The 27897-nt window shown below is 41.9% G+C and overlaps 1 protein-coding gene across 1 annotated transcript; it reads left to right on the plus strand.

The window, feature by feature from the left end:
* The first annotated feature begins 1544 nt into the window (after positions 1-1544).
* Positions 1545-27430, plus strand: LOC136867257 (CLIP domain-containing serine protease HP8). Its single transcript, XM_068226681.1, has 6 exons — positions 1545-1649; positions 4313-4474; positions 14409-14521; positions 18422-18595; positions 22558-22714; positions 25350-27430. Exons 1-6 carry the CDS (start codon positions 1595-1597, stop codon positions 25583-25585), a joined length of 897 nt encoding a protein of 298 aa, XP_068082782.1. The 5' UTR covers positions 1545-1594; the 3' UTR covers positions 25586-27430.
* The last annotated feature ends 467 nt before the right edge of the window (positions 27431-27897 follow it).

Here is a 27897-nt window from a genome sequence, read left to right on the forward strand (position 1 = left end):
GAAAACATGTTTATGCAATATAAATGGGTGTAGTTCCATTTGAAAATAGCGACTTGGTATCACTGCCTTGGTGCCTATTAAAGCTAGGAACGCACAATGCGTTGAGATTATCATTCACCTAAGTGAAAACCGCTTATTGCTATGTTCAACTAGTCCGAAGATATTTGAAGTGAAATATGTACCATCCTGTATATTTCCGAGACAACTCCTGTAAGTTTTAAAGCAACTTAGTTCCCATCAGGATTCGAAACCAAATAATCATTGGTCAGTACTTGTCGACATTAGATGGCTATTATGAGTGCGTTTACTGTCATTCTTCTTCTGGTGCCATCTCCTCACAGAAAACTGGCGACCACCATGGAGCATTTTGTGTTTCCCCGATCATGTTACCGTTTTGTGAATGTCGAACCACTGCCGGAGGTTCTGCACCCAGAATAATCTTCTCTGTCCACGTTTCGCTTCTGTTTTTCCTTCTATGATCAGTTGTATCAACAAGCGAGTTGGCTGTAGTGTTAGGGTCGTATAGCAATAAGCTTGAATTCGGCAGTTAGTGGGTTTGAATCCCACAGTTGGCAGCCCTGAAAATGTTTTGCCGTGGTTTCCAATTTTCACACCAGGGAAATACTGTATCTTAATTAAACCCACGACCGCTATACTTCCATCCTAGCCGTCTCCCATCCTTGCGTCGTCGAAATCCCTCGATGTGTTAGAACGACGTTTAACCACTAGGAAAAGAAACAGCTCTATCGGGATGTATTAGTCATTTCAGAAGATGAGATACAAGTAGGACGATTTCTAGGAACGACGGAGTACATCCTTGTTGGTGACGTGGTCCATCCATAATGTCTTGATCATTCTGCAATCATACACAATTCTAAGTCCTGCAGTCGGATTATTGACGAAGCCTTGTGTGTCCATCCTTCGATATCGTAAACTAGCACCGGTAACACACAATACTTCACTACACGCCAGCGAGTTTTGAATCGGAAGTCACGCTTACATACAAGATATGTTCATTTCGGAAACCTTACTGTGCCGATTCTGGTTTTTCATTCTATATCCGGATTCCATTCTCATGATACCTCAAATGTCAGACCCTTTCAATGTTGTTTCCGTCCAGGCTGAAAACAGCATTGGAGATTCTCTGTTTGCTTTTCCCTTGTTACCTTCAATTACATTCCTTTTTTGGAAGTTACGAAGAACATGTCCTATTTTAATTCTACTTTTACACATAAATACGAGGGCATAGGAATTTTAATCGAGAAGGGATTTGGTTTAGTATTGTATGGGCGATAATGGAGCTGTAAAATCCTAACAGAGTAATGCCTCGAATAAAATTGTAAGATGATCTCTAAAGTTAAGTTTCAGCCACGAACTGCCGGCTCATCGTGAACTGGAAACGTCCACCATTGTTTGTGTAAACTACTCATGAAGAGTGATAATATGACGTTAAAGTCAAAGCTTTCGTGTTGGTGTAGTAATGTATGGGCGATAACGGAGCTCTAAAATCCTAACAGAGTAAGGTGTAGAATGCTTAGTAGAATCTCTGCAGCTACAGTTGAAGTACCGTATCGTGCCGGGATCATTATTGAATATGCTTGTTATAATTTTGACTTGCGCTACATTCATTTCTTGTAATGGTAATTCTGGTGAGTACTTTAAGACGTCTTTCACCGAAACTGGACATTTTCCACCTATTTATGAATATTTTAAGTTGTTGTTAAACTTACTTCATGTAAGAGACATGAAACATCTCGATCGTCGGCTCTGTGTATATGTGTGCAGCATTTGTCGTCAGCCGTATGGCGTAGGGGTAGTGGCGGCACTGGTTTCAATGCCCTGCCAGTGCAAAGACTGGAGTGAGGGATTGAACGTGGTTCACTCAGTCTCATAAGGCCAGCTAATGAGTGGTCTAATATGAGAGATAGCAGAACCACTCGTCGAGAAAACCAATCATTGCGTTGATGATGTCATCACAATGATCTTGTGCAACTCCAATAGCTGGAGGCCGTCTGTCTAAGCAGCAGTTGTATTGGTAGGTCGTCTTGGCAAAATGAAATGGGGTTCGAACCCCACTGTCGGCAGCCCTGAAGATGGTTTTCCGTGGTTTCCCATTTTCACACCAGACAAATGCTGGGGCTGTACCTTAATTAAGGCCACGGCCGCTTCCTTCCCACTTTTAGGCCTTTTCTGTCCCGTCGTCGCCATAAGACCTATCTGTGTCTGTGCGACGTAAAGCAACTAGCAAAAAGAAAAGGAAATGGCGTATGGCTTTTAGTGCCGGGAGTGTCCGAGGACATGTTCGGCTCGCCAGGTGCAGGTCCTTTGATTTGACGACCGTAAGCGACCTGCGCGTCGTGATGAAGATGAAATGATGATGAAGACGACACATACAACCAGCCCTCGTGCCAACGAAATTAACCAATGAAGGTTAAAATTCCCGACCCTACCGGGAATCGAACCCGGGACCTCTTTGGCCAAAGGCCAGCACGCTAACCATTTAGCCATGGAGCCGGACAGGTCGTCTTGGTGGGCTCCTCTTGTATCACGAATTTGTTTGTCAGTTTTTAATATTTCGTTCGATGTTTTGATCTGTAATTAACAGACACTAGGATTTGGAAGACTTGTACCACCGTCTGCATGTTTGGTACCATTAAGGCATTCGTCTGGAACTGATTAAAATTCCAGCACCTCGGCGTCTCCGAATACCATAAAAAGTAGTTATTTTGACCTATAACCAATAACATTATTAGCATTATTCTAATCAAAGCAATGTTCAGTATTTGACAGAACCGGAAATCAAACAGTGGCTAGCCTGTGTGAAAGGACTCAGCTAAGCCCTTTGACCATGGTGGCTAAGAGAAATCGTACGAATATATGATACAGAATATCAGGTGTTCACGTTCTGCTTTTAAACTTACGAGATCGAATGCGAATGCCAGAGACTCGCATAATTAAATTTTAAAGAATTCCTCTGCATGTCAGCATTTAAACTATATCGTGATTCTTTCAGTTTGGTAGCAGTCGAAAGGATGTTGAAACGCAGTGGCCTATTATTATATTTGATAAGACGGCATTCAAAAGTCCCGATAAAATTTTCAGATATACTGATGTGTCTGTGAACATTAAGATCAGGATGGTTAAGACATTAGTCTTTCCCATAGCTACATATGGTCCAGAAAAAAAGAAAAGCCATTTTCGTACTGACCATGAAGGTCCTTGGAGGAGTAGATGTTAAGTGCTTCCACTTTCCATAAATTCGGCACTTACAAAGAGTGATCAGTACTATGCCCGATCGCCTTTCTCCCGAGAATTAACCTGGTACTCATTTTCTGTGTAGACTAAGTGAACTCAGAGCCATGTGCCGCTCTAGAAGTGGAAATCTCGTTTGTTAAATGTTTCTAGGATATCTGTGAAACTACACGCTACATGGAAAAAGTTGTCTCGGTATCTTCAAGAAACGTCTGTTAACTTTCGAATGACCTTGACAACGTCCTACAAATAAAACATACACAACGCACTTTGCTTTTCCCCTTCTGTCCACTAACAATATCGTGAGACTATTGCTAGCCTAGTGCAGCCATTGAAGGACAAACCCTCCGTCGAGGGTGGACGGCCTCAGCCGTGTATGAGAAACCGCGTATTATTGTGGTGGAGGATAGTGTTCTGTGTGGTGTGTGAGTTGTAGGGATGTGGGAGACGGCACATAAACTCGGTCTCCAAAGCAAGGGAATTGCCCACTAAGATTAAAATCCCTGACTCAGTCGGGAATTGGATCCGGCACCTCGGAACCGAAAGCCTCTACACTGGGCAATCAGCCTAATAGGCGGACAAAATTCATGTCGTCGTCCTAATGTGGTACAGGTCTTTCCAGGCATAGCCACCATAGAGGTGAGCTGCATTTACCTTTTAGCCACATACCAGCCATCCTGCCAATCTTCAGTCTCTGTTCAGGAAATCAAACTCGGGCCTCAGAGGACGGCAGCTAATAACACTAAATGTTACACTACGGAGGTTGTTCTGTCCATTAACTTATATTGATACCATTTCTTGCTCAACTACGTCGATTTTAGGATATTTTTCATGATCAACTTAAATAGTCCACCCTGAATGTAATACGTAAATACGAAGCTCTAAATTTTCTGCAGCAATTATATTATATTATATTATATTATATTATATTATATTATATTATATTATATTATATTATATTATATTATATTATATTATATTATATTATATTATATTATATTATATTATATTAAAGTGGCTCTCCGAAATTACTTGCATTACTTACATATATTTTAATTAGATGACCTACGCCGTGTGCACAATGAAGAATTTGCAGCTGGTGGATGGGTACCGGATATGAACGAGTATAAGTGGGTTGTAGCTGTGTACCGGAAACAAGAGAGTGAGCAATTCGATCACATTTGTGGAGGATCACTCATCAGTACAGAGCTTGTAATCTCAGGTAAGTAAACTATAGAATATCAATTTACTGTAAAAAATAACTCGTATAAAAGAATTAATTCTCATAGGATACATTGAAAATTTGTTTTCACACTGAACTATTTCCTAACATTAATAAGGCCCATGCTCAAAAGCAATGTTTAAAATACGTAAACTGAAAATTTATACGTTCCTAGTTGTCAGTGAAGAGATGACGTGGAATGACATTAGTAGACGAATAGAATGGCGTTTTTAAAGTAGGAAATCATAACATAAAGATAAAGTTAAATAGCAAGAGGACGAAATCGTTTATAGGAGGAGGAATTAGGGATTGGAGTAATTTACCAAGGGATATGTACGATAAATTTCCAACATTTTTGAAATAATTCAAGAAAATACTAGGTAAATAAATTATAGGGAATCTGCCACGTGGGCGACAGCCTTAAATGCAGAATAGTGGTGAATTACTTTTAAGGCGGACTGTACTGAATCCCCTCCCCTCTCTCTATCACTCTTTCTTTCTCGTTTGAGCCTTATGGCTCGATTAATCTGGGAATACATATTCAGGGTTGTACATTGTTTGATGCACAGACAGCTTTTACCATAGTCAACGTTATTTTGAAGGGTTGCAGAGTGGAGGTGTCTAAAGTTATTGCCACATATGTCTTAGGGTTGCGGGTGATCCGAAAATTTGCAGGACATGAGTAGAGGAGCAGTAGGGATTCTGGATACAATTGACTGCATTTTTCTGCTGCGTCAGCACCCGAGGTCATTGACCCCATGACGTCATAACCACGTGCCCGTCACATTGTTTGTAAACAAAGATACGCGCTTTGCCACGTGCTTATTGACAGTTGTCACCTTGACGGACACTAACCTCACTTCTATGGACAACAGAGCATCGCTAACCTCAGTACTGCCATCTTGACGGGGTAAACCTCACTGTTGCCACCTTATGCATGTACGGGCTTGAAATCCACGTGCTTTTTGACACCTGTCAAGATGATAGGTGTCATCCTTAACCACGTGGGCGTGGAATTTTAAACAACAGAACGTCGCTATCCTCAGTGCTCCCATCTTGACGGGGCTAAACCTCACTGCTGCCACCTTATGCGCGTACGGGCGCGGAATTTAATATCCACGTGCTTTTTGGCAGCTGCCATCTTTAACCACGAGGGCGCGGAATTTTAAACAAGTGAACGTGGCTAAACTCAGTGCTGCCATCTTGACGGAGCAAAACCTGACTGTTGCCATCTTAACAACGTAGAGGGCGCGGAATTTAAAATCCACGTGCCATTGACAGCTGACAGGTCCTAACCAGTGAACATGGTTAATCTCACTCCTGCCATCTTAACAGGCCCTAACCTTACTGCTAGCATCTTGGCGACATAGGGGCGCGGAAATTAAAATTAATGTACTTTTTGACAGCTGTCAGGTCCTAACCACGTGCACTTGTTTTGCTGAGGAGTTTAAACAAGCAAACATGGCTAACCGCACTGTTGCCATCTTATCAGACCCAAATCTCACTGCTGTCACCTTACGCACGAAATGGCGGGACTTAGCCATGCCGCGGAATTTGAGGACATAGTCAGGGGGCCTAACCACAGGCAAGCTGCTCTTCTCGACATACCACCATCTGAAGGCAAGCTGACCGTCTCGGAATACCACCATTTTATGGCAAGCTCCCCTTCTCGACATACTACCATCTTAGAGAACATAATTTTAAAGCAAGCTGCCCTTCTCGACATACCTACCACCTTATAGCAAGCTACCCTTCTCTACATACTACCATCATAGAGAAAGTTTTAAAGCAAGCCGCCCTTCTCAACACTCTCAGACCCTAACCTTACTGCTGTTATCATAACTATGTTGTCTGCGGAATTTGAAAATATAAAACAGCTTCCTCCTCCTCATCCTCCCCTGATGTGCAGACGTGGCATGCTGTCCTTCTCGTCACGACCCTTCCCCGACATAGTTTTTATGCTAGCTGCCCTTATCGACATGACCCTTCCCGTCATAGTTTTAAAGCAAGCTGCCCTTCCCATCACTATTTTGGAGAGAGGATTAAGCAAGCATTTCGCAAAAGGGCTTCCTCCTCCTCATCTGTAGGGAAAAGGGCTCCTCCTCCTGGCAAAGGGGCAACTCCTCCTCACAGTTACTGAGGTTAGCTCAATCCCTCCTGCTACGGACAGATGACTTCCTGCGCAAATAGAATTGAACGTCATATGACAACAAAAAAAGTGCAGATATACTTACGTTATTAAACTGGTGTAGCGTTGTCCTCTTGTTCTCGTCGCATAAGTTTTTACCCTTTTCGATTGAGGAGGGAGCCTTAGGAGGAAGAGGATGCGGTAAGGATAAGGTAATAATTTTTTCGATTGCAATCAACACGCAAAAAGTATAGAATTGAATGTAGGATAAGCAAATGCTGTATGTCGCCATCCGACAAGACAATACAGGTTCAATCCAGTTACAGAATACAATTAGCAAAAATATAGAATTGACAAACTAATGGTGTATGTCTTCATCCGACAAGACAAAACAAGTTGACTATTAGTCATTTCCTATCGTGTTCAGAACAGAAAAACTTATAACAATAGTTACTGTGCTGTATATCTATTCAACAAGACAAAACAGGTTCAATTCTGTTACAATTAGCACAAACGCCAAAATATCGAACAAGCTAATGCTGTATGTCTTCATCCAACAAGCCAAAACATGTTGACTATTAGTGTTCAGAACAAAAAACTTATAACGCAAAATATTATAAGATTCGAACTCTGTTCTCTATGTGCATTATGGGATTAATCTCTCTGTTGATAACAAACGCACTTCTATGCAATCAGCGCACGCACATAAAATTGATTGTAGAACATGCAAATGTTGTATGTCTCTATCCGACGTACAGTTGTACTTTCTCTTATTCACTACAGATAAAATGAATTTACTACATAGCTGGGGATATCATGAAAAATCTTTGTCCTAAGGAGATGGATCTTACGGGATTCGAACACACGCAACAGAGAAAAATCTCTATAGTGATTTAGTTACCGTAACACAATAAAAATCATACCACTGTGCAGATAAAATGATTTTACTACTTAGCAGGGGATACCATGAAAAATCTTTGTCCTACATCATATTGTGTTAAGGAGAAAAATCATGGATTCAAAACCTGTTCTAACACCATAGTTAGAATAAGAAAATCATGGGATTTGAACTTTGTTGACAAGGGAGAGGAATAGAAGTGTGATTCCTCTTAAATCAATTATCACTATCACAATGCAGTTAAAATGTGCTGTGGTAGGGATCGGAAATGTATATTGTTTACTTACCTTGTTTTTAGGGGCGGATACTCAGGCGATACTTTTTTAGTCGACACATACAACAGCTGTTTAGAACACTGATTTTTTTATTGTAACATTTTAATCTTATAGAATTGAGAACTAGAGGCATTTAATTGTCTACTCTCATGTTGACATTACCTGCTTGAAAATAGGAAAGGTGGATTTTGCGAGATTCGAATGCATGCAGCAGAGAAAAATCTGTATAGTCATTTAGTTACCGTAACAGAATAAGAAATCATACTACTGTGCAGATAAAATTATTTTATTATTTAGCAGGGGATACCATGAAAAATCCTTGTCCTATATCATATTGTGTTAAGGAGAAAAATCATGGATTCACACCCTGTTCTAATACCATAGTTAGGATTCGAATTTTGTTCAAAAGGGAGAGGAAGAGAATTGTGATTCCTCTTAAATCAACATCACTACCACCATGCAGATAAAATGTGCTATGAGAGGGATAGGAAATGTATATTGTTTACTTACCTTATTTTGATTTAACATTTGAAGGTTTTGCCTACTGCAATGTTTACATCGAACAGTAAACGTTGTAGGATGCTCTTCCTCAATATTGCGTGTACGAAGAGAAGTGAAAACACCTCATCTCCGAGCTAAACTTAGAACCCGCAGTCCTCTAATTGCCTACTGTAATATTTACATCGAACTGTAAACGTTGTGGATGCTCTTCTACAGCAACGTTAAGGTACAGTCCCCAGCATTTGTCTGATGAGAAACCACGGTAACCTATGCACAACTGTTCAGAACAGTCAGTTGTAAACTCTGCAACACACATACAAGAGCTTTCTGCGGTTAAGCTACAGCATTTGTCTGATGTGAAACCATGGGAACCTATGCTAGCGACCCGCACAAGTGTTTAGAACACTCAATCGTAAACTCTGCAACACACATACATAGCTTTCTGCGGTTAAGGCACAGCCGCAGCATTTGTCTGATGTGAAACCACGGAAACGTATGCTGGCGACCCGGACAGGTGTATAGAACTCTCAATGTTCAATTGTAAACGAATGATTTGACTGGTGTAAAAATGAGAAAACACGCAAATCTGCTAACAGCAGTGTTCGAACCCACTATTTCCCGAATGCATGCTGATAGCTACGATACCCAAACCGCGCAGCCAGCGACCGCTGCTCGAAGGTCTTACACCACCGGACAATATTAGTTATACACTTCAGTACATACCGTTTACTTACATGTAATGTCTAATACGCAAGTAATGGACTGCAGTCAGTAAAATAATGGAATATTTTTTGCTTCACTGCATATTTCTGCCCAAAGTTCATTATCTGTCAGCAAAGAAAGATTCTGCTTGCATGACGTTGTCATGTAACACCGCACACGTGTCGAACAAAGTACAATAGCGGTCAGCATTGTTGCTACATAGCAAAATTTTTTGCGTGATGTAACTGATGCAGTTTGCAAAAATTACAAGTTGAGGTTCAGATAATACTTCAATTGTACACCTCGGCGACCACTGCTCAAACCCGGAATTTAACACTCTCAGCGTCCTAAAGTCATACAGTGGACGACTACAAGGCACATAGCCAAGTCTGCAGGTTACGGGGTTCGAACGCGCTACACGCAGTAATAACAACCATAGCGATATAGCTCTAGCATTTTGCCTACTGTGAGAAGGGCATCTGTCCGTAAAACATAGCCCTGTGTAGTTGTTGCAGGGATAATATTTTATCTAAACTGACGCGCTGAAGACATGTAGTTGGCGACAACAGGGAACATAGCTGAGTCTGTACGGGGTGGGATTCGAACCCGCTACAAGCTACGTCACCTAAACCGTGCAGCTACTTGCGCGGGATTCAATCACGACAACGTTATCTCGAGACCTAAGCTCCTAACTGCACGGCTATATGGGGATATGTCGTGATGTAAGCTGACCACACATTACCTCATAATCTGCAGGCCTTCGGCAGCACTCGCTTGGTAGCTAAATACGATAGGCAGGAGATACACAAGTTGAGAATCCCTTTTACATCATTCTAAGAAAATGTACGCTGACCACACATTACCTCACAATCTGCAGGCCTTCGGGAGCAGTCGCCAAAGAGCTCAAGCAAACACTAATTTTTTAAAATTACGACAGACAAGAAGTCCTTCCGAGATAATGTACACTGACCACACATTACGTCATAATCTGCAGGCCTTCGGCAGCACTCGACAAAATGGTTTTACGAAAAGCGAAATAATAGGTTGCTCACGATAGGCAGGAAGTACTTCCTTCAACAGGCAAGGGATTCACACACATAGATGCACACGAAAGCGTTGCGGTGTTCGGTAAAATCGATAATCAGCACCACCATCACACTGCAGACTATAAACGCATATGCTTACCTGAGATGAACAATACATACAGAGCGTCCCTTTTAGGCGTCTTTTACAGCAGGCAGGGGATACCCATGTTGAGGAACCCTTTTACAGCAGGCAGCGAATACTATAGCGCAGGCAGGAAGTGCTCTCAACAAGTTGCAGTAAAATCAATAATCACCACCATCACACTGCATTGCACAAACGCAAACGCTTACCTCGGATGAACAATATGGAAGGGAAATTTTGTAAATAAGAAGAGAAAGAGATCATCATTTAACACTGTGTACATTCAAAATAAGCGAGCTGCAGCTGGCCGCACAAGCTGGTCGCATGCCTTGCAACAGGAAAACGGGTGTTTAATTACTGCTGATGCAACATTGCTTACTGTGTGTGTGTGTGTGTGTGTGTGTGTGTGTGTGTGTGTGTGTGTGTGTGTGTGTGTGTGTGTGTGTGTGTGTGTGTGTGTGTGTGTGTGTGTGTGTGTGTGTGTGTGTGTGTGTGTGTGTGTGTGCGTGTGTGCACTGTCTGGCTCTTAGTCATTTCTCTCTCTAATACAGAAGAATTGTAAAAAATTATTTACTTAATGTTCTGTTACTACGACGTTATCTGACTACAACTCGATCGTAACATATTCATAATCGTATTTTTACGGCCAAGAGGTGATTGTACAAAATAGTAGCTATAACCTATTCCTTGGGCTACCGGGCCCTCTTACAAGAGTAGCCTAGCCCATCACCTTGACGGTCTAGGAGCGATTGCGCAAGATGGCGGATATATCCATCTCCCTTGTGCTACCGGGCCCTCTAATGAGAGTAGGGTAGCCCATCACCTTGACGGCCTAAGGGTGATTGCGCAAGATGGCGGGTATATCTACCTTCTTTGTGCTACCGGGTCTTCCAATAAGAGTGGAGCTAGCCCATCATCTTGACGGCCTAGAGGCGATTGTGCAAAATGGCGGATATATCCATCTTCATTGTGCTAAGACCATTAAAAGTCAGACCCTCCGATAAGTGTGGAGCTAGCCCATAACCTTGGCGGCCTTGGGGCGATTGCACAAGATGGCAGATATATCCATCTTCCTTGTGCTACCGGCCCCTCTCATGAGAGTAGACTAGCCCATCACCTTGATGGTCTAGTTCCGATTGCGCAAGATAGCGGATATATCCATCTTCCTTGTGCTAAGACCATTAAAAGGCAGACCCTCCGATAAGTATGGAGCTAGCCCATAACCTTGGCGGCTGAGGGGCGATTGCACAAGATGGCAGATATATCCATCTTCCTTGTGCTACCGGGCCCTCTCATGAGTGTAGGCTAGCCCATCACCTTGACGGCCAAGGGCGAATGCGCAAGGTAGTAGAAATTTCCATCTTCCTTGTGCTACCGGCTAAGACCGTTAAAGGGCAGACCCTACGATAAGAATACGCTAACCCTTCACCTTCAAGGGAAGTTTGTCATAAAATAGAAGTATAACGAGAAGGGCAACTTGCCTGTGGTTAGCCCCCCTGGCTATGTCCTCAAGTTCCGCGACGGGGCTAAGTCTCGTCAAGATAAATTTAAATTCCGCGCCACTATGTGCATAAAGGTGGTAACAATGAGGTTAGGGTCTGTCGAGATGCCAGCACTGACGTTAGCCACGTTTACTTGTTTAAACTCCGCGGCAAGACAAGTGCACGTGGTTAGGACCTGTCAAAATGCACGCCGATTTCAAATTCCGCGCCCCTATGTGCAAGATAGCAGCACTGAGGTTAGCCACGTTTACTTGTTAAAATCCTGCGCCCACGTGGTTAGGACCTGTGAGGTGTCAAAAAGACGTAGATTTTAAATTACGCGCCACCACGTGCATAAAGTGGCAAGAGTGAGGTTTGGTCCTGTTAAGATGGTAGCAGTAAGGTTATCGATGTTCTGTTGTCCTTAAAAGTGAGGTTAGAGTCCGTTTGGGCAGCTGTCAAAAAGCACGTGGATTTCAAATTTCACGCCACTACGTGCATAACGTAGCAACAGTGAGGTTTAGCACCATCAAGAAGGCAGAAATGAGGTTAGCGACGATCTGTTGTTTAAATTTCCGCGCTCAAGTGGTTAAAGATGCTAGCTCTCATCGATGACAGCTATCAAAAAGCACGTGGATTTTAAATTCCGCGCCATCACGTGTTTAAAGTGGCAACTGTGAGGTTTGGCCTCGTCAAGATGGCAGCAGTGAGGTTAGTGATGCTCTATTGTCCTCAAAAGTGAGGTTAGGGTCCGTCAAGATGACAGCTGTCACCTTGACAGGTGTCAGAAAGCACGTGGCTTCCTTTACAAAGAATGTGACGTCACGGTCATGTGGTCATTACGTCATAGGGTCAATGACCTCAGGTGCTGACTCAGCATAAAAATGCTGGCGAGGTGGCTTAGAACCGGCTTTGCTCTTCTACTGACGTGACGTGACGCGACAAAATGTGTAAAGAAAGTGACGTCAAAAATGTTTAACCTACTAACAATGACCTTGAGAGTTGCACGGGCTGTAGATGTATATAAATAGAGTGTGCTGAATTGAATGTACTAGTACAGAACAAACTGTGGGATGAAAAGGAGGTCCGTATAAAAATGAACCCTGTACCCATTTTTATGAAATGATGCAAATACATCGTTTGTTATCAGAATCTGAGTTTCATTTATTGAAGGACATATTCATTGTCATTTGATTTTCGCAAAGGGAAAGCTTAATTTTTGTGATTTGTAATGGAAGAATTAGAGGAATATCCAGAAAGCAAGGGGCAACTTAACAAATGGCATGAACAGGGTGGCTCCAAAGGGGGTTCCGCTCTGATGTACGATACCAGTTTTAGTCCACACTAACAAACTGTGAATATTACATTTTCAACATCATGGAGTGGCATTGAGGTCATGTTTTTATTTGAAGCCTAAATCCGTGTGCTGAGATAAAAGTTCAGTGTATAATTTCTTCTGTATGTACTAGAACGAGAATTATTAGAACGCTAATCGACCTATCTCAGTGATCGTTGTCTTTTACTCTACGGAAGTGCCTGAAGTATGAGCGATTCTAGTACCAGCATTTCTTATGCAGCCAATTCCAGGGAGAGTATGGTCAATCACCGTATTTATGGCAATTGAAAAATTTTGTAACCCAAAATGCTGTATTGTATTTTGTAAATTAATGTAATTTGTAATATTTGAAGCCATATATTATAAGTGATAGGTTCCTCAGTCTGCCGAAACTAATTTAAATAAATAACGTTTTAAACTACTTGAAAAGAATTATACCGAAAAAAAAAACATAATTAAAATACATTGCAATGTTTCGTTCTTAAAAGAGCATCATCAGATTCTATCTTTTTTTTTTTTTTTTTTTGCTATTTGCTTTACGTCGCACCGACACAGATGGTGTCGACGATGGGATGGGAAAGGCCTAGGAATGGGAAGGCAGCGGCCGTGGCCTAAATTAAGGCACAGCCCCAGCATTTGCCTGGTGTGAAAATGGGAAACCACGGAAAACCATCTTCAGGGCTGCCGACAGTGGGGTTCGAACCCACTATCTCCCGAATGCAAGCTCACAGCTGCGCGACCCTAACCCCACGGCCACTTGCTCGACAACTTTCATTCTATGCTAGAGTGGAAAGAATTGAGGACTTCATTAAATGTGTTCAAAATTTCAAGTTTCTAAGGATTTCAACAGAAATAAACGTTAAAGTTCATATTTCGAAATGTATACATATATTTTTTTGAGTGTGATTTAATAAAATCTAATAATATTCCTTCAATAACGAAACATGCCATTCAATTTTAATTAAGTTTTCTTCTTAGATAGGTTTTTTTTGCTAGGGGCTTTACGTCGCACCGACACAGATAGGTCTTATGGCGACGATGGGATAGGAAAGGCTTAGGAGTTGGAAGGAAGCGGCCGTGGCCTTAATTAAGGTACAGCCCCAGCATTTGCCTGATGTGAAAATGGGAAACCACGGAAAACCATTTTCAGGGCTGCCGATAGTGGGATTCGAACCTACTATCTCCCGGATGCAAGCTCACAGTCGCGCGCCTCTACGCGCACGGCCAACTTGCCCGGTCTTAGATAGTTTATAAATTTATTTATTCAAAATTAGTTTCGGTAGAATGAATAACCAAACAGTTATATACATTATTTAAAGTAATATCTATATTATTGCTATACATTTTTTATAACCAATCGGCACGCTGTGTATTGTAGCATCTCCCGCATGGAGCAGCTTCACTTTATTGTATACATCACAAATATATTTCTCTCGATATTCACAGCTGCTCATTGCTTTTGGAATGCTGGAAGAGATGTTCATTTGGATAACTACAGAATATCTGCTGGAAATTTTCACAGACAAATAAGTTATGATTTCGGTACTCAGGTGAGAGAGGTGAGTATTTGCGCAATTTCTTACGCAAGGACTGTAACAATGAATTATTATTGCCTTACGAAGAGTAGATATTTTCGAATTTGAAACTCAAGTATTGCTTCCAGTTATCACCTATACAATATTTTGTTCTCGGAATAATATTACTAAGTCTACTGTACTGTAGTGAAGGGGCGTGTTGTGCCTTAAATCATATTTCAGGTCTCATATTAAGTTATGAGGAGATATCCTTCTATTCAAGTGTATACTTATCACTTATCAGTATGGAAACAACTACTAGTGGAATAGTAAATCACTGCGTTTAAAATACTGTATAATCTACGATGGGAAATAAAGAGTATGTGGAAAATTAATATGTGACCTGTTGCACGGAAAATGACCTTAAGTCAAATTTTTCATTGTTGAGATTTTTGTGGTTCTAAAATTGGCGTAAGATACTGAGCATTTAAAAGAAGAGTTCATGCTTCTTGGTACAATACTTCAGAAGGCATTAGTTATTGACTTTTGCTATTAAAAAAACTGTATTTTGAGAAAAGCGCAATTACGGCTTTCACTAATTTTCTTACCAGTTATACAAAGTTTCCATTACATCGAGTGGCGAAGATTCGAACTGCTGCGTAACATAGTTTCTTAAGAAGCTCCATGTAGCGCAAGAAGTCAAAACATAGAAATACAATTTTTACACCACAGACACTTTTGTGTAGCTATTCTTTGGGTTCCTATCCGGGTTACATACCTTGAAAGAGCAAAATGTGCTAGTACAGTGAGGCGATGCTAAAGGGGCAGAAAAAAGAGGACAAAAATAAGTAGGGCAACTGATTAAACTGAAACAATCAGCAGAAGGAAGCCTTCTGTATGGCAAGCACTTACTGTTTACCACACATCCTAAACGGCATCTAAAAATCGTAACTGTCGCGTTAACTAATATTTTTGTTAGAGTATGAACCAGGAAAATGAAATGTCGTATGGCTTTTAGTGCCGGGATATCCCAGGACGGGTTCGGCTCGCCAGGTGCAGGTCTTTCTATTTGACACCTGTAGGCGACCTGCGCGTCGTGATGAGGATGAAATGATGATGAAGACGACACATACACCCAGCCCCCGTGCCATTGGAATTAAGCAATTACGGTTAAAATCCCCGACCCGGCCGTGAATCGAACCCGGGACCCTCTGAACCGAAGGCCAGTACGCTGACCGTTCAGCCAACGAGTCGGACTATGAACCAGGAATTTGGACGTGTAATATCTTAGTGAATTTTAACCTTCGACCAAAAATGGTTACGATTCGAATGCCAGGTAATGCACGTGTCACTCTTGAAATGAAAGTGAATTTCGGATGTATCGTTCAGCTTTAGGTCCCGCAGAGTGTGATAAATGATTATGAGACAAACATAATGTAAATTCGCTTTGTTTTGAAACTTTCTGAATAACTTCAGAATAATTGAAAGTTATGCCGCCTCTGTGGTGTAGTGGTTAGCGTGATTAGCTGCCACCCCCGGATGTCCGGGTTCGATTCCCGGCTCTGCCACGAAATTTGAAAAGTGGTACGAGGGCTGGAACGGGGTCCACTCAGCCTCGGGAGGTCAACTGAGTAGATGTGGGTTCGATTCCCACCTCAGCCATCCTGGAAGTGGTTTTCCGTGGTTTCCCACTACACCTCCAGGCGAATGCCGGGATGGTACCTAACTTAAGGCCACGGCCGTTTCCTTCCCTCTTCCTTGCCTGTCCCTTCCAATCTTCCCATCCCTCCACGAGGCCCCTGTTCAGCATAGCAGGTGAGGCCGCCTGGGCGAGGTACTGGTCATCCTCCCCAGTTGTATCCCCCGACCAAGAGTCTGAAGCTCCGGGACACTGCCCTTGAGGCGGTAGAGGTGGGATCCCTCGCTGAGTCCGAGGGAAAAAGCCGAATCTGGAGGGTAAACAGATGATGATGATGATGATGACTAGGTCATTGCTATTAATATTTCTTACACTGCAAAACAACATTATTTTAACGTTAATTAAAAATATATAAATTCATCAAAGGTTTGAATAAGTGAATGATGTTCCCTTAGCCTCAAATCTGGTCTGAAGAAAGGTATATTCCCAGAATATGCACCATAGTGAAGATTTCCAGAAAAGTAATCGTCCACCACACGTGGAAATTAGCAAAATATCGTTAGCAGGAAAATATGTATCATTAAGAATTAATTACGTTATCGTTATAAAATATATACTGCAACTTTCAAGGCGGTCCTATGAGGAGAATTAGCTGCAGTGATAAAGTGAAAACATTCATCAAAAGCGAATATTCTACATTACCTGGACGAGTCAGTTTAGTACCACTTTCAGGAAAGTAACGGTTAATTTGTGGAGATTTTGTGGGATATTTCCCTAATTGGACCATTTGATTTTACGTTTCTTATGCCACATTTGTCCAAGTGAAGAGGGATATGGTTAATGGTACATACAATTACGATGACCTTGAAATAAACCGTGACTATATTCACTTAACCGGCAACATGTGCGTAGCCGTGGAATATTTAGAGATGTATTACCTCTACCTAAATCTCTTGCTATAATTAATTAAAAATTAAAATTACGTTGGAGAATTGGGGTAATTAAAAATTAAAAGGCTGTTAAAATTGTTTATGTAATGACATTCTTTCGCAAGAGTAATTTACAATTTCGTATGGCTATTTCTAGCCGGTGCAGCCCTTGTAAGGCAGACCCTCTGACGAGGGTGGGTGGCATCTGCCATGTTTAGGTAACTGCGTGTTATTGTGGTGGAGGCTAGTGTTGTGTGTGGTGTGTGAGTTGCATGAACGTTGGGAATAGCACAAACACCGAGTCCCCGAGCCAAGGGAATTGACCATTTAAGGTTAAAATCTCCGACCCGTCCAGGAATCGAACCCAGGGATCTCTGGACCCGCACGCTAACCATTTAGCCATGGAGCGGACCTTTCGTAAGAAACGTATACTATGTAATATCAGTTCTATGTAGGACACATCCGTGATGGGGAACAAAATACTTCGAATATGCTAAATTTTAGTCCAAGTATTATATCACGGGGCCGACCCCGTGGTGTAGGGGTAGCGTGCCTGCCTCTTACCCGGAGGACCCGGGTTCGATTCCCGGCCAGGTCAGGGATTTTTACCTAGACCTGAGGGCTGGTTCGAGGTCCACTCAGCCTACGCGATTAGAATTGACGGTGAGATAGCGGCCGCGGTCTAGAAAGCCAAGAATAACGGCCGAGAGGATTCGTCGTGCTGATCACACGACACCTCGCAATCTGCAGGCCTTCGGGCTGAGAAGCGGTTGCTGGGTAGGCCAAGGCCCTTCAAGGGCTGTAGTGCTATGGGGTTTTATTATATCACGGGAAAATATTAAAATTTCAGAGCTAAAAACAGCGTCACATAGTATTTCTTTAACTATGCGCTGTTGTCAACTATCTACCACATTTAGATTTTTCGAAAAGGTATATATCGTAAATAATGCCAGTTTTATAAGTGAATTTAAGAACATTTCGTTTCTACGGTTTGTCAATCACCAGTAATATTGATTGTACTTTACAATAAATTATCTTAAAGTAATTTTGAAGAGAACGAAACAATATTTATAATTTAGAAGTCAAGTATTTTCTTTGAGTTTGTTATCCATTTCCTCCAACATTTCGGTTGGCCAGAATTAGTCACATGTGTTTTTGCATTAACTGAGTTCATGAGCGTCAGGAAGAATCAGATTCCAGTCACTGTTTGGAAGAGATCTTTCGCCATTATGTTGAACATTTGTTACTTAAGTTTACAACCTACAACTCCACAGTAGCTATATTTCTAAACATAATTACTGTTTGTTTCTGACAGATTTCACTAAAACTCATTTATATCGAGTACTGACGGTGAGTACTGTTTTTTTCTTTTTTCAGATAAAGGATATCGTATTCCATGAGCGATATCATGATTATGACATAAATTATGCTTACGATATAGCCATTTTAGTGGCAAAGAAGGAAATATTTATGAATTTTCAAGTTAATCCAATTGAAATTGACTGGGACAGCTCTTTTGACGATTCCCAATTGGAACATCAATATGGAACGGTAAGTACGTTACCTCTGTATTTACACATAACGGTATACGTGTATGCAGCTAATACAGGACAGAGCAATTGTTAACTTCCAGGTTATTTTCAACAAAACTGAAACTCATGTATTGGTTAATGTATAGCACTTAGCTTTCTTTATAAGAGTCCGTGAGCTCAATTTTAGACCCTTTAATATAGGATTAATTGGCATCATAAATAAGTGTTGCAGGGAGTCAAACCGACTGTTCAATCATAAATTCATTGTCCAGACCACTGACTCTCAAACTGTACGTTTAAAGGGGAACGCGGAGTATTCTAAAGGCAGCCACAGTATACCTATTAACATATAAAAATTAAAACTGATCTAAATGTATTCAGTTAAAACTACGCATCTTCATAAATATCAACCGCCACTTTCTGTAAAGCAACCACACTCCCTTCTTCAGCATCATCATCGTCTAGTTATCAACCCGAAGGTTGATTTACAGCAGCAGAAGAAGAAAAAGTAACGTCTCCATTGGATTTCTGTATTGACCAAGTTGTTTATATCTTGATATTTTGTGCAGCAAACACCTTTTCGAACTTGTTGGATACAAGATCATTCTGGTCTTCCTCTACTATTTTTTTTCCTTCAAGCCATCCCCGTAGTATAGTCAGTAAGATTTCTCCAAGCCTTGGTTGCACATTCGTCGCACAATGTTTTTCCACATGCTTCGTTCTTCTTGTATTTACATCATGATTTGTTCGTTTGTCATTTTCTTCGTCCACCTAATTTTGAGCATTCGCCTATAACACTAGAGCTCGAAAGCTTCAAGCATGTACTTTTCACATTTCCTCACTGTCCAAGTATCACATCCGTACAAAGCTAAGTTCGCTTCACGCCTGACGTATTAAACCGAGGCCCACCGAGAGTCATATTTCCCCCAAAATCGCAATTCTTAGTCAAATGGCACCTCAACTATTTCGAAACGTTCTGTAGTTCCGGAGATATGAGCACGAATTTGACCTCATAATTTCGTTACACTAAGGTTCGAATATATATGGTCTGATTTTATAGATGCCGTCATGTCAAAGCTGTAAAGCTATACGAGCAAAGTCGCAAAGTAAACTGAATAAAAACGGAAGCAATTACTTCTATGAATTAAACTGCGCATGGAGGGTGCGAGGGTGGGGAATGGGCGAAGTTCTTGTCAACTGGATCCAAAGGTAAAATGTTTGTGAACCACCGAATTAGTTGATTTACAACTTAAAATATTACTTTAAGAAGGGAATGATCGTTTAGTTTACGATATATCCAGAACTGCTTTCAGACCTCTCCAAGGAGGTCATTGAACGTTGTTGTACTTAACTTGCATTAATGCTACATACATAAATACATACAAGTTCATTATATACTGTTATGCCTTTCAACATTCAGTATGCAAACCTTTGTGAATTTAGTAACTGCCGCCTCAATCCTCCATTAACTGGTTCAGTGGCCTCGTTTAGTCCTCTACACGTTATCTGTAAATCTTTATGAACTGAGTCGTCTTGGTCTCCCTCTTCTTCTCTTATCATCCATGGTCGAGTCAATTCGCCTCACATGACCCCACCACCGAAGCCGGTTTATGCGTACAGTTCCATCCATCGAGTTCATTCCTAACTTAGCCTTTGTCACCTCATTTCGATTACCCTCCTTCCATTGTTCCCACCTGTTTATACCGGCGAACATTCTCACTATTATTATGTCTGTTACTTTTAACTTATGAATAATATATCTTGAGTACACCCAGCTTTCACTCCCGTAAATCAAAGTTGGTCTGGAAACAGACCGGTGTCAAGATAGTTTCGTCCGCCAGCTGATTTCTTTCTTGCATAATACTGGTGATCACAACTGCGAACTCACTGCATTAGCTTTACTGCACCTTGATTCAGTCTCACTTACTATACTACCATCCTGGGAGAATACACATCCTAAATACTTGAAATAATCTACCTGTTCCAGTTTTGTATTTCCAACCTGACATTCGATTCTCTTAAGTTTCTTACTTACTGACATTACTTAAGTATTGGAAAGGCTAATTTTCTTATCATACTCGTTGCACCTGATTTCACGTTCCACGATAGACTGCAGGCTTTCAGTACAAACTGTCATCAGGACGAAGTCGGCGGCATGGACCAAACTGCTTGATACTACAAAGGAATGAGAAATTCATTGAGCTCAAAAATTGTTCAAATTCATCAGTAAATTAGTCATCTAATTTATTTATTGCTAGTAGGCCTATAGCTCCACATTCCTTAAGGGCATTTCGTCTTATAAACATGATAGCTAATCGTTCTTGACAATGTGGCCTTTTCAAGACCAAAACTAAACCCAAGCGCAGGTTCTTAAATTTGCCAGAAGGACATCATTAATATTAATATAGCATTATTATTTCAAAATTTAATTTCCCCGAAGGTAACCATAATTAAATTTCATCGATTGTGATTATTTATGTATCTATTCAAGTTCTTTAGGCTAAAAAGCTTGAATACTTTAATATGATTATTATTTAACCAATTATTATGCCTTTGCTGGCGAGATGTAGTGTTTACAGTGCACTATGTCTTCTGGTATGGGCTATATCAAATTTGTTACTTTCATTGACCGGTCTCAGTCTCATCCTTGGCTTTGACAATATGAAAGTGAACGAGGTATGAGTGATGCTAGTAATACCATTCCTTATGCAGTCAGTCCCTGTTATGAATGGTGTGAAAATATCACTCATAGGGTCGGTTGGTGCATGTATTTCAGTGGGCTTGGCAGACTGATATGTAATAGCAACTGTTGACTCAGTGAGGAAAGCAACGGGAAACTACCTCACTCCTCATTTCCGTAGTACGCCTCTTCAGTGACGCCTAGGCTATTTATGACAGCTGTTGGCGTAGCTGCAGAGGATCAAACCAGCCTTCGGGCTGAATACCTAACATACACAACATTCAGAACCAATTTATCCTAAAATTTATTATTGAGCCAATTTTATTGAACCAATTTACGCTAAAATTCAAGGTCATTTCGGATGCCAGAGATAAATCGTAATGGTCTGATCGTATGACTTTGACTAGGAAGTACAGTAAAAGTCCGATAGTCCGGCACGATCGGGACCGGCCCGGTGTCGGATTACCGAAAATGCCGGACTATCGGGCGGTACCTCTTACTACGATGTAGGTTAAGGCGTACAGTGAAAACAGCGCTAACGCCGCGTTTTGCAGTAAAATGTTGATCAGCAGAATCATTAGTTTAATAACACACTCCTCTTTTCAATCGCGTTGTTTTTTATTGTCATTCCATAATAATGCCCAAGTTCATCGATATTTTTATCTGTAAGTCTTCCTTTACCATTGAGAGACCTTCCATCTACAACTTCTCTTTTCCTTCCGTCCGCTTCAATTTTTGAAGGTATGTTCCCATCCGTTTTTGAACGTGGCCCATACATTTAATTTTTTAAATCTGGTTTTTTTTAATCATATGGTTGGCTTTCCAGTACTCAGTGTAGCACACAGCCTTCCAGACTGAATATTTCCAGAGATAGAGATATTTAAGTAAGTCAATGCATAACAACTGGATTGATCAGATACATTTGCACTATTTACTTTGAAATAATAAAAAATACACTTCCAATGGTTTCGACAAATGCATCAAATTGTTCAGGAAAGATCATTATTAAGAGATAATAATATTAAAATTCCTGGAATGGTGCCGGACCATCGGGCGTTCCGGACTGTTGAATGCCGGACTAATGGAATTCTACTGTAAGTACTAACCTCGCATTTCTCGTTTCGTCTGGAATGGTGTCTCTGTCCAAACGCTGTTTAATATGGATCCTACATTCCCATTCATCGTTCGCACTACAAACCAGGTAGGATTGATTTCGAGTTTCGAGGGTGTTCAAATTTTATTTCTTTCAGTTCTATAAGAGTTTTAATTTGTTTCTCACAAAGATGTATCTGTTGTTTTAGGCGGTAGGTTGGGGTGTTACGGAATACGATCAATTCAGTGGAATTCGCATTGCAGTTCAGTTACCATACGTTGATTTCGATACGTGCTACAAGGCTGTTCCCAATGAATTTCATAGTTACCTAACGCCAGATAAGTTTTGTGCAGGACTTCAAAACGGTAAGTAAAGTGTATAGAAAGTCAAGATTATACATAGGCGTACAAGCAAAACTGTTACCAAGACGTTATAGTCCAAACATTTCATAAGGTGTGTATATAGTTTAGTATAAATGATGTGACCTGACCTCATGTATTGTTAATAACGGCCCTGTAGATTGTTGAACATACAGGTGAATATTGGATGCCGCAAGGACAAAAGCACCGGGCGAGTTGGCCGTGCGGTTAGAGGCACGCAGCTGTAACCTTGCATTCGGAAGATGGTGGGTTCGAATCCCACCGTTGGCAACCCTGAAGATGTTTTTCCGTTGTTTCCCATTTTCACACCAGGCAAATGCTGGGACTGTGTCTTAATTAAGTCCACAGCCACTACTTTTCCAATACTAGCCCTTTCCCATTCTTGCGTCGTCGTAAACCTCTGATGTGTTAGTACGACGTTAAATCACAAGCAAAAACAAAATGAAAATAAAAGAAGACCCCTCCCGGGAATTTCCCGAATTACCATAGAAAATACAGTATTTTTAGTGCCCTTTATTTTTAGTGCCCTTCTGATAGCATATGTTCATCAACATGTTCGACAGAACCGTTATGAACAATGCGTGAGATGTGAGGTTGCACATTTTGAACACATGCTGTACCAACGCACTTAGATACGTGCTTCCGTCGTCATCTTGCTTGTTATAATGACGCATCTTAGTGTTCAGAGCATGTATATAATTTCAGTACTGCAACTGTAATTAAAAAACTTCTAACATTCGGCCTTTTCTCCACCAAACAAACAGATTTTGTACCTAAACGCTAAAAACCTTCGTCAAGAATGAAGTAGTTATTCTGCCATAATAAAACGATGTGTGGGCCTAATATTTTAATTGAATTTATCGACAATTTACATGTCACTGGGGCTGAATAGCCGACTACCTAAAATATGGATACCGAGCTCGATAGCTGCAGTCTCTTAAGTGCAGCCAGTATCCAGTATTCGGGAGATAGTAGGTTCGAACTCTGTCGGCAGCCCTGAAAATGGTTTCCCGTGGTTTCCCATTTTCACACCAGGCAAATTCTGGGGCTGTACCTTAATTGAGGCCACGGCCGCTTCCTTCCCACTCCTAGCCCTTTCCTGTTTCATCTCCGCCATAATACGTATGTATGTTGGTGCGACATAAAGCAACTAGCAAATATATATATACTGACTGACAGAGCAAATGCAACACCAAGAAGGAGTGGTTCGAAAGGGATGAAAGTTGGGGAAAAAACAGAGACGGCACGGACGAATAATTGATGTTTATTTCAAACCGATATGCAGGTTACACAATGCGCACGGCATCGACTCAGTAGGATGTAGGACCACCGCGAGCGGCGATGCACGCAGAAACACGTCGAGGTACAGAGTCAATAAGAGTGCGGATGGTGTCCTGAGGGATGGTTCTCCATTCTCTGTCAACCATTTGCCACAGTTGGTCGTCCGTACGAGGCTGGGGCAGAGTTTGCAAACGGCGTCCAATGAGATCCCACACGTGTTCGATTGGTGAGAGATCCGGAGAGTACGCTGGCCACGGAAGCATCTGTACACCTCGTAGAGCCTGTTGGGAGATGCGAGCATTGTGTGGGCAGGCATTATCCTGCTGAAACAGAGCATTGGGCAGCCCCTGAAGGTACGGGAGTGCCACCGGCCGCAGCACATGCTGCACGTAGCGGTGGGCATTTAACGTGCCTTGAATACGCACTAGAGGTGACGTGGAATCATACGCAATAGCGCCCCAAACCATCATGCCGCGTTGTCTAGCGGTAGGGCGCTCCACAGTTACTGCCGGATTTGACCTTTCTCCACGCCGACGCCACACTCGTCTGCAGTGACTATCACTGACAGAACAGAAGCGTGACTCATCGGAGAACACGACGTTCCGCCATTCCCTCATCCAAGTCGCTCTAGCCCGGCACCATGCCAGGCGTGCACGTCTATACTGTGGAGTCAATGGTAGTCTTCTGAGCGGACGCCGGGAGTGCAGGCCTCCTTCAACCAATCGACGGGAAATTGTTCTGGTCGATATTGGAACAGCCAGGGTGTCTTGCACATGCTGAAGAATGGCGGTTGACGTGGCGTGCGGGGCTGCCACCGCTTGGCGGCGGATGCGCGGATCCTCGCGTGCTGACGTCACTCGGGCTGCGCCTGGACCCCTCGCACGTGCCACATGTCCCTGCGCCAACCATCTTCGCCACAGGCGCTGCACCGTGGACACATCCCTATGGGTATCGGCTGCGATTTGACGAAGCGACCAACCTGCCCTTCTCAGCCCGATCACCATACCCCTCGTAAAGTCGTCTGTCTGCTGGAAATGCCTCCGTTGACGGCGGCCTGGCATTCTTAGCTATACACGTGTCCTGTGGCACACGACAACACGTTCTACAATGACTGTCGGCTGAGAAATCACGGTACGAAGTGGGCCATTCGCCAACGCCGTGTCCCATTTATCGTTCGCTACGTGCGCAGCACAGCGGCGCATTTCACATCATGAGCATACCTCAGTGACGTCAGTCTACCCTGCAATTGGCATAAAGTTCTGACCACTCCTTCTTGGTGTTGCATTTGCTCTGTCAGTCAGTGTATATGGATATGTTCTGTAGTATTATTTCTTTCCAGGTACTGCGATGTGTCCCGGGGACAGCGGCAGTGGTCTTGCTTTCTTCAGATCAGAAGACAACAAATGGTACTTGCGAGGCATTATGAGTGTGGGCGTAAAACCTAAAAATCACTCAAAATGTGAAAAAACTCAATTCTCTGCATTTACTAGTATTAGTCATTACCATAATTGGCTAAAACAGAAGATCACTCAGATATCCAAAAGAGAGATGTTTGCCAAAGTATCACAATACTAGATTATTCATTTAAACTGATGCATCAATAAAGGTTCATTATTCAGATTTCAAATATTAGGATTATATTTGCAGTTGATTGACACAGTTCGCAATACATGTGCTGCCAGTTTACAAACTGAATAACTGGTGATGTTCCGTTATGTTAGCAACACGGCTAACCGTTTGTAGTCCAGAAGTTCAGAGCTGAATAATAGGTGTATTTTGTAATGTCTTTTTGGTATTCCTTACGCAGTTTGAAATCGCCGAGGACGTAAGATATATTGTAAGCACTAGCAATCTCACGTTGTAGTGTAACTCTTAGTACATTTCCAACGCAATTAATCATTGTTCTTACTGATTTTCTAATGAGGTTCTGAAAATGTCATGTTATTATGAGAGTGGATTGTAACAAACGTTCGTTTCGTTGTGTATATGAGATCAAAATGTTTTGGGCAGCGCCCTACCCTCGGCATTCCAGTATTTAACACACAACTTCGCGAAGAAATATATATGAATCGTACCTTAAAATTCTTTCGGAAGAGAGATGTGTTCATTGCAAGTACCAGGGACCCACCTAGCCCGCCCACAAAGGTATGTTTACTTTTATAACACAAGGAAAGTTCTCACGCGCCATCGACCATTAGCCGGCCAGTTACGAGCACGGCCATTGGCAGACATGACGTCATTCCCATAATTCCTAACTCTCTGATTCCGTTACCAACCCGCGCAGAATAAAAACACAGCAAGAAACACGGGAAGGAAAATATGTAATTTAGTAGCTGTAACCTATCATTTGTTACACTTCATTTTTCGGATATTTTAGTCTTAAGATAAGTGTATCCGCATAGGTAATGAAAAGGCCCAATCATAAAACAATATTGCTCAGATATCAGAAGCGGTGATGTCAAGGTCACGCCTTATAGAGAACACCAGCCATATAGCATATCTAAAGTACGGGAGCTCGAGCACCAAGCGACGAAGAAAATAGAACGAAGCGTTATGAATCAAAGTAAACAACAAAACTTCAGCAGAGTTCGCGCAGTGATTATCTGGACCTGTGCCCAGGAGGTATATCGTGGAAGGTACAGTACATGAGAATAGGGAAAGTAGGGAAGTAAAGCACACCTCAAAACCACAAGGTTCAAACCACAAGATGTATTAATAACATGACCAAAGGGAAAATGTAATATAACCAAGTCAATTCACACAATAGTAATAATCGAGTTACAAAAGTTTCGTTTGACTAAAATTTTCTAAGTATCATAGTTACACAAAGAATTTTAAAAGGGCGATCTTTTAGACCGAGACTAGACCTGGGTAATAACCTGATAACTGGAAAACAACATATTTACACTTGAGGAATACACTCCTGGAATAACAAGCAGTTTCGACTCAGAATAGAATAATATTATCGCAGTTAAAGAAGGAAACTAACAGTAATCCTGAACATTTAAAGAGAGACAAGGTACGACGAATCGCACACAAAATACCAATTGGTTTGAAATAAGCATAGGCCACTTTTACTAATGGAAGCAAATGAATTAAAAATGGGAAAGAAAAAAAGGTGACTGGGAATGGCAAATGAACTGACGTGAATGGCAAGGATGGAAGAAGGGAAAAATCAGGCTGCTGTCTCTGTTTTCTTTGAAATCACACGCACACAGGATGTACAGAAAGTTAGTAACAGAGAAAGACGTTCGTCCAAGCACAAGTCCTTGCAGAAATATCACAAACACTGAAGGGTAGAAAAAATCTATTCCAAACTGCATGAAGTGCCCAGCATGGGCCAGAGTTCGAAAAAACAAAGTAAGTTAAGGCGTATGAAGCCAAAATTTTCAAGAAATCAGAATAACAAGATTGTAAGTCTGCTCACCCTGCACAGTGAAGAAGTGAAGTCTCGTAGAATTAAATTATAATTTTAAAATCGCCGCGGGCCAGCCGTGCGAAAAGGTGCCTGCTCCCGCCGCTCACATTAACAGAGAATGCCTGACTCGCAATTCGATGGATGCGGCGAGTTTATATACCATAGCGAAGCGAGGCCGAGAACACGCTGGAAGGTGACGTAATCAAGTGCAGAACAGGCAGCAGGAACAGCAGCCAGTCGCAGACGAGGCGGGTGAGGAGACGGAGGACAGTGATGCCAGTAGAAATGTTCATAGCCGGAAGGCGACGAAGTATGCAGAAGGTAAGACGAAAGATGAACATACAGTAATTTTGGGAGCCCGTAACACACTGTAAATCCAGACCAAGCTCTGTCATGAGAACAATGGCTCCATTCGGGAGCCACACTCCCTTCGGGGGACTCTTAACTATGGCCGCGGCGCATACTGCCC

This window comes from Anabrus simplex, chromosome 3, assembly GCF_040414725.1.
Source record: "Anabrus simplex isolate iqAnaSimp1 chromosome 3, ASM4041472v1, whole genome shotgun sequence".
NCBI classification, from domain to species: domain Eukaryota; kingdom Metazoa; phylum Arthropoda; class Insecta; order Orthoptera; family Tettigoniidae; genus Anabrus; species Anabrus simplex.